A 13,094-nucleotide genomic window follows, 5' to 3' on the forward strand; every position below is an offset into this window, starting at 1 on the left:
ACTTCAGTAACAGTCCATGTCATTCCCAAGGCTACTTGGTGTTATGAAATAATGAGATTGTGGGTTTGTCTGAACAACAATTTGCATTTGTATCTCTAACATTGTAACATGTCCCAGCGCACTATGAAAGTGGTAAATTTTAAAAGACATCTTAAGGAGATCAAATTAAAAGGGCATGAATTCTAGAACTGGGGGAAGGCCTAGCAACTGTGGGCACGCCAATGGTGGACTGAAAGGAGCAGGGGTTGGATAAGAGGTCAGAATTGGAATCCTGATGTGGAACATCAAACATGGAGGGACTGAACAGCAACAGGATAAGACATCGTGACTCACAGAACATGAGCCTGCTTAGTAGAAGGACAATCTTCAAATATATAGCTCAGATAACCAAGCAAAAGTGAGTACTGCAGATGCTGGAGATTAAAGTCAAGAGTGTGGTGCTGGAAAAGCACAGCAGGTCAGGCAGCATCTGCGGAGCAGGAAAATCGATGTTTTGGGCAGGAGCCCTTCATCAGGAAGGGGGCCACATTTCCTGATGAAGGGCTTTTGCCCGAAATGTCAATTTTCCTGCTCCGCGGATGCTGCCTGACCAGCTGCGTTTTGCCAGCATAGCTCTGATAACCAGCAGACTTCTCATCTTTTATTTGTTTTCAGAAGCAGTAAAGGTTCTATAAGAAGTGACCTTGCTGATCCTAATAGCACTGTGTCTGTAGGTACACCACACAGACTGCAGCAACTCACAATGACATCTCACCAGCCACTCAGATATTGGACAATGCATGGTGGCCCAAACACTGCCACCAACATCCCAAGAAATAATTGTTTAAATACATGACAATGAGAGGTACCAAGAATCATCTCATAGGCCTGAAATTGAGCAGCTAGCTCCAGGCATCATCTTGCTGAATGGAAGGCACCACGGGTCAGTAGCTGCCTGTGAGTGCTGTGTTCCACACGGACAACACTTTGTGCTATGAGTTGAAGCAAAGGGACATCATAAAGCTGTAACGGCTATGGCACAGGGTCAAGGCCTAAGTTTCTTTGCCCACTCTAAATACTCCAGACAAACTCTGCCCTCTTTCTCCTGCTATCCCAGGTACAGAGCAGGACGTGGGGTGGAGGAAAATCAAGGGCTGGATACTTTCCAGGTGACTGGGAATCTCCTATCAGAATGCAGCAGAGACGATGCTAGCAAAGATCACTCCTGGGAGTGTGGCAGGAGCATCAGACGAGATTCCAGGCTATGCTCTGTGAATCAGGTACCTAGATCACTCGGCACTTGTAAGCAAGCAGAGATAGCTTGGACAACAGAATAAAGCCAGGGCAAACACATTTCTGCTGTTTTACTAATCATTGCTTTCTGCTGGCCTTCACAGAAGCCTTCCAATCAACATCTTTCTTCATTGACAATTATTCCCAATGGATTTTCCAATTAGGATTTTCCAGCTCAAGAAGTTACTCACCTTCAAACACGAAAGTTTGGGATGGCACAGGGGCTCAGTGGTTAACACCGCTGCCTCACAACACCAGTGAGCTGGTTCGATTCCAGACTTGGGCATTTTCCCAATGCTTATGTGGGCTTCCTCCAGGTGCTCTGGTTTCTTCCCATAATCACAAAGATGTGTAGGTCTGACCAAACTAAAAATGGCCCTGCAGTATCCATGGATTTGCAGGTTTGGTGGATTAGCCATGTGGAGCTATGGGAGGAAGGGTTGGGTCTTCAGGGGGGCGCTCTTTGGAGGGTTTGTACAAACTAATGGGCCTAATGGCCTCTTCCACAGTCTAGAGATTCTGAGATTGCCAATAATTTGAACTGCAAATTCATTTGAAGCAAGAGGTCAGTGTACAGGGCTCCAGTAGCACGGAATTTTAAAACGTTTAACTGGAGAAGATAATGTGGTGACCACCCGCATCATGTCATGGATACAGGGTTAACAGCTAAATCTCAGTAAAGTAACACCTGAGGCTGAGCGGGAAGACACTTACAGTTGTATGCAAAACACTTGAACTGCAAACAAAAACTAATTTAATCAGCAACGTAAGGAAAGGTATTGGGGAGAAGGCCTAAACACTGCAGGCAGTGATTTCCCACATCTCTAGCATCAGACGGTCTCCCATAAAAGGCATGACTCACACAGAATTTCAGATGACAGAATAGGTTATTATTATTCCATTTTGTCAGACACATGGTATACTGTACACAGGCTCCCAACTGCTGCTTGCAGCCTAGCTCCTTATAAAGCAGCCAGTCATGACAGAATGATGCCTGATGCAAATTATTGTTCTACTAAATCACTGGGAGTGGAACTTCACCCATCCCCATAATTAGATTTCAGTCTGTAACTTGCTCCCGGGTATCTGTTAGGTTATAATAAACCATTCAGACCCTTTATTATAATTTAGTCTGTAACATGCTCCTGGATATCTGTAATTCTATATATAAAACATCCAAACCCCTCTATTATATTCCATTCTGTAAATCACTCCCAGGTATCTGTTATATATAAACCACCCTAACGTTTTAGATTAGACTCCAGTCTGAAACTCAGATCTAATCCTATACATACACCATTCAAACATTTTTGATTAGATTTCAGTTTGTAACACATGTCCGCATATCAATTATTCCATATTTAAAATATTTAAACCCGTTGGTTAGGTTCTCGACTTTAACTCCCGCCCACCCAGTCTTCCATCCCTATGCTAAAACCTGGGGGCTCTTGTGGTATAAGTACTCTCCCCACCCCTGAAACAAGAGGCCCAGGCTAAAGTCCCACCTGTTCCAGTTGTATGTAATAACAGCTTTATTAGGATGCATCTACACCAAAACCTTTGATTAGATTCCAACCTGCAGCTCACTGGATCTGTTATTTTGCACATGAACCACTCGAACCTCTCAATTATTTTGCAGCCTGTAACTCACTCCCAAGTGCAATTATTCTACATATAAACAACCCTGAAATCCTCAACTAGATTTCAGCCTGCAACTCACTCCTGAATATCTTAGCAGTCTGCATAAAAACCACGCCTGGAGGAAGAACGCCTTACCTTCCGCCTCGTAACACTTCAACCCCAGGGCATCTATGTGGACTTCATCAGTTTCCTCATTTCCCCTCCCCTAACCTTACCCCAGTTCTAAACTTCCAGCCCAGCACCGTCCCCATGACCTGTCCTACCTGCCAATCTTCGTTTCCACCTATCTGCTCCACCCCCCAAATTTATCTCTCGGCCCTAGGAGGATCCCTGCTTCCATTCCTGATGAAGGGTTTTTGCCCGAAATGTCGATTTTCCTGCTCCGTGGATGCTGCCTGACCTGTTGTGCTTTTCCAGGACCACTCTAATCTAGACTCTGGTTTCTAGCATCTGTAGCCCTCACTTCTGCCTGCATAAAAAACACCCAAACTATTAGATTAGGCAGTCTGTAACACATAACCAGGTATCTGATGCTTATATATACCCTCCTTAAAGCCAATTACATTCCAGCCTGTAACTCACTTCTGCAGATGTTAATCTATATATGTAAAACCCTTTGAGCCTCCGAGTAGATTTCAGTCTGTAACTCACTTCTGGATATTGGTCATTCTATATATAAGCTCTTCAAATCCCTCAAAAGCAAAATATTTGCCGAAGTTGGAGATTTTAAATAAAAGCAGAAAATACTGCAGACGTTCGGCATCTGAGAGAGAAACAGTCAGTATTTTGAGTCCATTTGGAGCTTTCTTCAGGACTGCCCCTGTTGTCCAAAACCTTGGTTTAGATTCTAGCCTGTAACTCACTGAGGTACCTACTACTATATGTAAAGTGCCTGAAGCAAATGTTTAAAATAAATACTCAATAAACCTCCCAAAAAATAAATCTGTCAGTAGGAATGTCTCAATAAATTCAAGTACCTCTGGTACTGCTGAGTGGTTTGAGGTACAGTGCCAATTCCTCCACACATTTCTTTGCCTCTTCATAGTGTTTGGTATTTTCTGCTCCTGTACACAAGGTGACAGACTGTGGCTCTGGAATCTGCACATAATTAGAATAATTTTACAAAATGTTGTTCACTGTATATAATTAATAGTGAAATCATACTGTAATAAAATTTTAAATTAACGTAAGATATTATAGAGCTTTAGCAGCATTCACAAGAGGAGAACACAAGTTTATTGTAATACAGTAACAAATTAACACATTTCACTTGATTGAGGCTTCCACTTAAATTGTAATTTACAACGATAGCCTAAATGTATAGTGTCTTTCATGACTCCAAACACTCACTTATACCCACTGAAGCACTTCAGAAGTGCAGTCACTGTTGCACTGTGTGAAATACTGTTGTGTTGAGATGGTTATATCCACAGTAAATAGGACAAGTACCCAAACACAGCACTGAGCTGCAGAATGCCAGATGATGTGACCCTAGTCTCTCCAGATACATACCAATGTGCCCCCAGGGAAAAGGTTCATCGTCTAAATATAAAGGGATAGAGTGAAATGAGGAAGTGTAGATGTGATTGCGTTAATTGGAGTTTGCACTTGTTTTGACACATTCAGTCATGACTCAATGGCCTGTGGAATCAACCCACAGGGGCACCGTGGCCTGAATTGAGGTGTGCAAGCCCTAGTACCAGAAGAATTTTTGGTTCATAATCAGATTCTAAGTACAGAGTTGTAGAATCAGACAGTATCCATTCCATTCAAAAACAAATACTCAGCAACAAAGATCTGTGGCTTACAAGGGAATATAAAGGTTACCACTAGACTAAAGGTAGCTTATAATATTTCAAAGAATAATCACAAGCAAAGGAGAGTTTTAGTATCAGAGGTGGTGACCAGAAAGTTGTCAAAAAAGATAACAAAATAGGATGAAAAAAGTAGCTAGAAATCTAAAGTCAGGCTAGAAGAGCTTTCTCCAGTATAGAAACAATAAAGCATCCCTTACAGGCAGTGACGAGAGAAATCATTGTGGGGAATAAGCAAATGACAGATAAATACTTTGTGATTTCACAGCTGAAGCTGCTACAAATTACATACCAGAAACAAAGGAAAACAAATGTACTTAAGGTAATTAGTATTAGCAAAGAAAATGTATTACAAAAGCTTAAGGAATAAGAGCTGATGGCCTACTTCCCAGCACTGGCTATAACTTTCCAGAAGTCCTAGATTTTAAAACTGTCCCTGCACATTAGAAACTTGCAAATGCCACACTGGTTATTCAAGAAAGAAGGGAAGTGTGTAAACAGGGAGGCACCATGGCTCAATGGTTAGCACTGCTGCCTCACAGCACCAGGGACATTAGTCAGAGGGAGGTGGGTCTGAGTGGGTGCTCTTCGGAGGGTTGGTGTAGACTTGTTGGGTTGGAGGGCCTGTTTCCACACCGTAGGGAATCTAATCTAATCTATAAATCAGTTTAATCTGTCATTAGGAAAACTCAATAATTCAGTGTTATGAAATCTTAATAGTATAATCAGAGTCAACACTGTTTTAAGAAAGGGAAATCATATTTGACAAATTTGTCAAAGGGAGCACAGGATGCAGCACAGCTGGATGTCGAAAAGCTTTTTGAGGAGGTGCATTGTTATTAAAAACTTCATCCTGAAAGATTTTTTTGAACGCGAGTTTGAGACAGTGTGGTCAACTTGTGCACTGAGTTACATGCTCATAGCAGCCAAATGGTCTTAGCAAGTTCTGTAGTTTTCAGGATAATTTAAGATGTGAACTAATTGCAATGTTTAAGCTGATTAAGTTAATCAACAGGGCAGACAGAAAGATACCATTTCCTCTGATCACAGAGAGGGATAGGTCTACAACAAAGGGTGCTAACTTAAAATTGAACCAAGCCACTCCAAGGGGACATTAAGAAATATTCTACAGACAAAGGCAACAATTTTCAAATCTCTCCTCAAAAAAAGCTGTCATTACACAGGGGCCAAGGAGAAATTTTTAAAACTGTGATTGGCTAAGACTTTTGTTCAGTATGACTATCAAGGGTTACAGAACTAAGATTGGCAAATGGAATTCAGATACAGGACAGCCTGCAACAGAGTGAAAGAGACTAGAGGGGTTGAATGGCAGGTTGCGATGAAGGGGCCACGAGATAAAGTTAGCATGTGCTGGTTAATTAAAAAGTTTCTGTCTATAGTGCAGTAGGAATTGGAAAGGTCGAGTTCCACAGAAACCAGCGAAGTGGTCACTGAACAGGCCGCATGAAGAGGAGAAAACAATCTCGTATACAGTGTTGCAATGACTCAGCAATTGCAACTCTGAAAACAACAACTCCTTCAGACAAACATTTGTCATAGGCACTGAAACCGAAACTCTTGCCAAACACTGCTGTGACACTACACGCAACAGGACCATTCACAGAACGTATAATCACCATCAAGTTGTTTCACTCTCTCATCCACAGTGATCTTAGCTTGCAGTTTCCAGCTCAATTTAGCTTACTGACACCACAGGGCTACTATCTAGGGAGAGAGTAACTGACAACATCTTCTAATACAGGGAGAGAAATAGTTCATCAGATCTTTCCACAACAACAGTCCTGTTCTTCATTAGGAAGAAGCACCAAGTGTGGTATCACACAAGGAGAGCAGAATACACTGACCACAGTCTAGCACACAGAGTACTTGTGTACTGACTAAAGCTTTATATAGGAAACAAGTAAATGCTGTCCTTCTTGGATACTATAAGAAGCTTTAATGACAGTAAGACTGGAAGGAATAATGATGATTTTGGGTGTGAAGACATTGCTTGCACCTTAGGAGGTGGGACTTGCTCAGATTTTTCTAGCAACTCCAGGAAATAAACAATACTCTCCCAGGCACAGTAGCATGTAAAAATGGAGAAAAAAAATCATAGGGACAATAATACATTGAGGTTAAATTTTCATTCAACACTACTAATTCGAAGAGCTTTAGACAAGTTTTAAAGAGGGCTGCTTATTGAATAAGGATCCATCCAATACGTACATGACTGCAGTGCTACGTGTGCACTTCTGTATAAGACAGCAATGGCAGCAGCATGGGCTACAAGGGTTAAGGCCATATATTGAAAAACTCTTACCTCATTTGGCAAGTAAAGGCAGGAAAACATACTTGAAAAAGTAACGTAAGAAACTCTTACCTGGGCTCCCACCAGTTGTAACAGTGCAGAGTTCACAGGTAACATATCTATATCTGTGTTGATAGTGGTTTGGTCAAAAGGACAGGCTTTGCGATGAAGTTTGTTGAGACACATCTTACAGACTGTGTGTCCACAGCCTAAGCTGATGGGCTTGCGTATGTTCTCATCGAATGTCTGGCAGCAGATTGGGCAGGAGAGGAAGTCTGTCCATTGTGGAGCCTGCACAGGCATTGTGGCGGTGAAAAATGGAGAGATTCCTCTGGAATCAAACTGTCAGTAACAGGGTTGCGTTGACATTGTCTCAGAGCTCATTGTACAATACATCATCTGTAATCAAAAAAGGTAAACAGGTCAAAGGTTAATCCAAAGTTGCTGGTGGAATCATTTGACAGTTCAAAAAGGGCACATCATGCACTCACCCAGCTAAGCATTGCTGAAAGAAAGGCATGTCTGCCATTTTAACTAAGGACATGGGGCTTATTGCCCCGAATCTGTCTCAAAACATTGTATTTACACAGATTTCTAGATTGTCATGTTAAACCCAGCCACCTGTCTAGGCAATGATAACATTGTGTTTTCACATGCTGTCAGCCTCTCACTCATGCAGGTCAGCACAAGTAACATTGCCATATATTTCATTGGGGAGCATTTGGGAACACTAATCATAGTCATTAAGTTTTTAAGATCGATAAAGGTAAGAGTGGTCCTCTGGTGGAAGTGCAAAATTGAGGGAAAAATAATTACAGCATTATGAGACAGGAACTGGAGAAACCAGATTGGGGGCTGCAGTTTGATGACAATCTGCAGGAATCTCTTAAAGAACAGTTTGCTCAGAGTTCAGGACCGACACATTCCTGTGATCAAAGTTTGTGTGAAGATTTGTAGCTCGGGTGCTTGTTGTAGTGGTTCTGTTCGCCGAGCTGGAAGTTTTTGTTGCAAACGTTTCGACCCCGGGCTAGGAGACATCATCAGTGCTCTGGAGCCTCCTGCGAAGCGCTTCTTTGATGTTTCTTCCGGTATTTATAGTGGTCTGTCCTTGCCGCTTCCGGGTGTCAGTTTCAGCTGTCCGCTGTAGTGATTGGTATATTGGGTCCAGGTCGATGTGTTTGTTAATGGAGTTTGTGGATGAATGCCATGCCTCTAGGAATTCCCTGGCTGTTCTCTGCCTGGCTTGCCCTATGATAGTAGTGTTTTCCCAGTTGACTGGGAAAACACTACTATCATAGGGTAAGCCAGACAGAGAACAGCCAGGGAATTCCTAGAGGCATGGCATTCATCCACAAACTCCATTAACAAACACATCGACCTGGACCCAATATACCAATCACTACAGCGGACAGCTGAAACTGACACCCGGAAGCGGCAAGGACAGACCACTATAAATACCGGAAGAAACATCAAAGAAGCGCTTCGCAGGAGGCTCCAGAGCACTGATGATGTCTCCTAGCCAGGGGACGAAACGTTTGCAACAAAAACTTCCAGCTCGGTGAACAGAACCACTACAACATTCCTGTGAAGATGAAAGGTATGGGAGCCTTGGAAAACAAGAGGAATTGAAGGTTTAGTCAAAAAGAAGGAAGTATATTTAAGGTTTTGGAAACTTAAATCAAACAAAGCCATTGAGGAATGTAAAGGAAGCAGAAAAGGACAAATTTATGCATGGAGCCAGAGAAAGGGGGTGAGGTGCTCAATGGTTACATCACTGAGAAGGACAATTTCATAGAGATGTACAGCATAGAAACAGACCCTTCTGACTAACGTGTCAATGCTGACTAGACATCCTAAATTAATCTAGTCCCATTTGCCAGCATTTGGCTCATATCCCTCTAAACCCTTCCTGTTTATATACTCATCCAGGTGCCTTTTAAATGTTGTTATTGCACCAGCCTTCACCAATTCCTCTGGCAGATCATTCCATCCACACACCACCCTCTGCATGAAAACGCTACCACTTAGGTCCTTTGTAAATCTTTCCAGTCTCACCTTCAACCTGTGCCCTCTAATTTTAGACTCACGCAGCTGGGGAAAAGATGCCATATCTATTTACCCTATCCGTGCCCCTCATTATTTTATAAACCTCTATTAGGTGACCCCTTAGCCTCTGATGCTCCAGGGAAAACAGCCTATTCAATCTCTCTCTATAGCACAAATCCTCCAACCCTGGCAGCATCCTTGTAAACCTTTTCTGAATCCTTCCAAGTTTCACAAAATTCTTCCAACAGGAGAGACACCAGAATTGCGAACACTACTCCAAGTCTCCTATCCAATATCCTGCATCACGACCTCCCAACTCCTACACTCAATACACTGAACAATAAAAACAAGCATACTAAATGTCTTTTCCACTATCCTGTCCAGCTGGAACTATGAACCTACACTCCAAGATCACTTTGTTCAGCAAGACTCCCCAGTACGTTCCCATTAAGTCTTACCATGATTTGCCTTTCCAAAACACAGCACCTTACATTTATCTAAATTGAACTCCATCTGCCACTCCTCAGCCCATTGGCCCATCTGATCAAGATCCCATTGTAATCTGAGATAATTGCACCTCCAAGTTTGGTGTCATCTGCAAACTTACTAATCATTCCTCCTATGTTCACATCCAAATCATTTATATAAATGACGAAACCAGTGGACCCAGCACCTTGTGGCACACCATTCCTGAGGAAGGGCTCTGGCCCGAAACGTCGAATTTCCTGTCCCTTGGATGCTGCCTAACCTGCTGTGCTTTAACCAGCAACACATTTTCAGCACACCACTGGTCACAGGCCTCCAGTCTGAAAAGCAATCCTCCACCACCACCCTATGTCTTCGACTTTTGAGTCAGTACTGTATCCAAATGGCTAGGTTCTGCCTGCATTCCATGAGATCTAACCTTGCTAACCAGTCTACCGTGTGGAACCTTGCCAAACATCTTTACTGAAGTCCAGAAAGATCACGTCCACCGCTCTACCCTCCCCGATCCCTTTTGGTATTGCTTCAAAAAACCTCAATCAAGTTAGTGAGATGTGATGTCCCAGGCACAAACTCATGTTGACTAATTCTAAATCAGTCCTTGCCTTTCCAAATACATTTCTATCCTGTCCCTCAGGACTCCCTGCAACAACTGGCCCACCACCGATGTCAGGCTCAGTGGTCTATACCTCCCAGCTTTTCCTTACCACCTTCCTTAAGTAGTGGCACTTTAGCCAGCCTCCAGTCTTCAGGCACCTCACCTGTGATTATTGATGATAAAAATATATGGATGATATTAAGATTATGGAAGGGCATGTTGATATTCTACAGCATGTCAACATTAAGGTGGTGGCGGCGTTGGGGATTTTGAAAAACAATAAAAGGTTGATAAGGGACCAGGCCCTGAAGGGATCTACCCCAGGATACTGGAGGCGGCAAGTGGGGAGATTGTTGGGGTATGGACAAATGTTTGAAGTGTTCTCAGCCACTGGAAAATAGCTAATGTTGCTCTTTTGTTTAAAAAGGGTAACCAGGATAATCCAGGAGATTATAGGCTGGTGAATTTTACAGCAGTGGTAGGGAAATTATATAAGATACTTCAGGGCAGGATTCACTCACACTTGGAAAAGATGACTTATTAGGGATAGTCAGCATGGCTGTGAGGGGGGGGGGGGGGAAAGATCTTGTATCACCAACTTGATTCCACTTTTTGAGGAAATGACAAAGATGCTTGATGAGGTTAGGGCAGTGGATGCTGTCTACATGGGCTTTACAAAAACATTTGACAAAGTCACTCATGGTGGACTGTACCAGAAGACGAAGTCATGGTAACTTGGCAATTTGCATACATAATTGGCTTGGTAATAGGAGTCAAAGGGTAGCTGTGGAGGAGTATTTTTCTGACGAAGCCTGGGACTAGTTATGGTCCACAAGGATCAGTGATGGGACCTCTGTTGTTTGATGTGTATGTAGATGAAAATGTAGGTGGTCTAATTAGCAAGTTTGCAGAGGACAAGAATTGGCGCATTTGTGGACAGTGAGGAAGGTTATCAAAGGATGCAGCAGGATACATCAGTTGGAACGTTGGGTAATGAAACAGCAGATGGAGTTTAGTGGTGCACTTTGTGAGGTCAAATGCAACAGAAAAGTACACAGCAAGTGGCAGGACCCTTAGGAGCACTGATTTACAGAGGGATCTTGGGGTCCAAGTCCATAGCTCCCTGAAAGTGAATATGGTGGTAAAGAAGGTGTTATGGCATATTGGTCATCATCAGTTGGGGCACCAAGTGTAAAAGCTGGCAAGTCATGGTGCAGCTGTATTAAAAAAAACAATTTTAGCTAGGCCACATTTGGGAGTAGTGTATGCAGTTCCTATCCCCACACCAGAGAATGTGTAGATTTTAGAGAGGGTGTAAAAGAGGTTTAACTAGATTGGAGGATTTAGGTAAACTTAGATTATTTTCACTAGAGTGTCGCAGGCTGAGGGAAGTATATAAAATTGAGAGATGGATAATCAAAACCTCTTCCCAGGTTGGAAATATCAAATACTATGGGGCATAGGTTTAAGGAAAGTGAGGAGAAGCTTACGGGAGACATGCGAGGTAATTTTTTTTTAAAAACAGAGGCAAGGGCCAAGAACATACTGGGGACATGGTAGAAGCAGAGTTGGGACTCAGCAAAGTTTGAGAGACATTTAGACAAAACCATGAACACGCAGAGAAGAGGGATACAGACCATGTACAAGCAGATGAGATTCATTAAGAATAGCATCATGGTGGGAGAAAGTGAGGACCACAAATGCTGGAGATCAGAATTGAAGAGTGTGATATTGGAAAAGCACAGTCAAATCAGGCAGCAGCTGAGGAGCAGGACTGTCAACGTTTTGAGCATAAGCTCTTCATCAGGAAAGGCTTATGCACAAAATGTCGACTCTCCTGCTCCTCAGATGCTGCCTGACCAGCATCATGGTGGGTTGAAACGCCTGTTCCTTTGCTACACAGTTTTATGTTTCCGAGACAAAATCTGCATTCTCATGGCATATTTCACAATCTCAGGAATTGCCAACATTTTTGATAGCCAATGAACTGCCTTTGTAAACAATTGCTGTGAGCAATTGATAAATTGACAAGCAGCAATGAGATTAAGACCAGAGCATCTGAAAGGCATCAAGCCTGAATGTGTAACAATCCCGCAGCAGAATGTCTGCCTAGATTACGGTTTCAAGTCTCTGTACTGGGATTTGAACTGCTTATTCAGATGACAGAGTATTACTCATCCAGTCAAGGCTTAACAGTAATTTTGGAACCTGGAATCTAGAACCGGAATGGCAGGATGGAACCGTTCCTTAGTTAGCTCAGAGATAACTGGTGAGAAAATTAAATTGCCATCTCGTTGCCATGGAAGACACAAGCCTAAAGTTGGGTAACATGTTTGAGGATCAACAACCAGAAGGCACAGATTTAAAAATGTTCTGCAGAAGAAGCAAAAGTGAAGTGAAAAGAAGCCTGTCTCACAAAGTAATGCACTGCCTAGAAGTGAGGTGAAGGCAAGCTTAATTGAGACTTTGAAGAGGCATTAGATGATTATTTCAATAAAGACTATGTTACAGGGTTATGAGAGAAAAGCAGGAAATTGGCACAAAGTCAAAATGCTCAGAAAGCCAGTGTAGCCTCAATGGGCTGAATGGCTTTCTTCTGCACCATAGCAATTTGGAGAGTTGAACAGCTCACAGAACAGAATACATACACACCTAGTCCTTGATAAACTTCCCAACATACTTCATTTTCACAATCTCAATACATTTCCAACTCCTTTCTGTCAAAGTTTGCTTTTAAAGGGAGTTTTCAGACTCCGCTTCGAAAGCATCCACTAGGCAAATATCTATCTTCTGAATTCCCTTTTGGATTTATTGGCGATGATCTTATAAATATAGTATAAAAATAAAAACAGAACACGCCGGAAACTGGGCTGATGTTTCCAGTGAACAGCTTTTTTATTTGTCGTTTCTATTTTTTATTTTGCGTTAA

The 13,094-nt window shown here is 42.5% G+C and overlaps 1 protein-coding gene across 3 annotated transcripts in view; it reads right to left on the reverse strand.

The window, feature by feature from the left end:
• The window catches only part of rc3h1a (ring finger and CCCH-type domains 1a), a 115,753-nt gene that overhangs the window by 54,745 nt on the left and 47,914 nt on the right, over positions 1 to 13,094 (reverse strand). For all 3 annotated transcript variants that reach the window (XM_060830064.1, XM_060830065.1, XM_060830063.1), the window contains exons 2-3: positions 7,111 to 7,437; positions 3,891 to 4,011 (exon numbers count right to left, since the gene is read on the reverse strand). In XM_060830064.1, the coding sequence (XP_060686047.1) occupies positions 3,891 to 4,011; positions 7,111 to 7,341 (352 nt within the window). In that variant the 5' untranslated portion in view covers positions 7,342 to 7,437. The remainder of the gene's footprint in view (positions 1 to 3,890; positions 4,012 to 7,110; positions 7,438 to 13,094) is intronic.

This window comes from Hemiscyllium ocellatum, chromosome 9 (assembly GCF_020745735.1).
Source record: "Hemiscyllium ocellatum isolate sHemOce1 chromosome 9, sHemOce1.pat.X.cur, whole genome shotgun sequence".
In the NCBI taxonomy this organism is placed as follows: Eukaryota; Metazoa; Chordata; class Chondrichthyes; order Orectolobiformes; family Hemiscylliidae; genus Hemiscyllium; species Hemiscyllium ocellatum.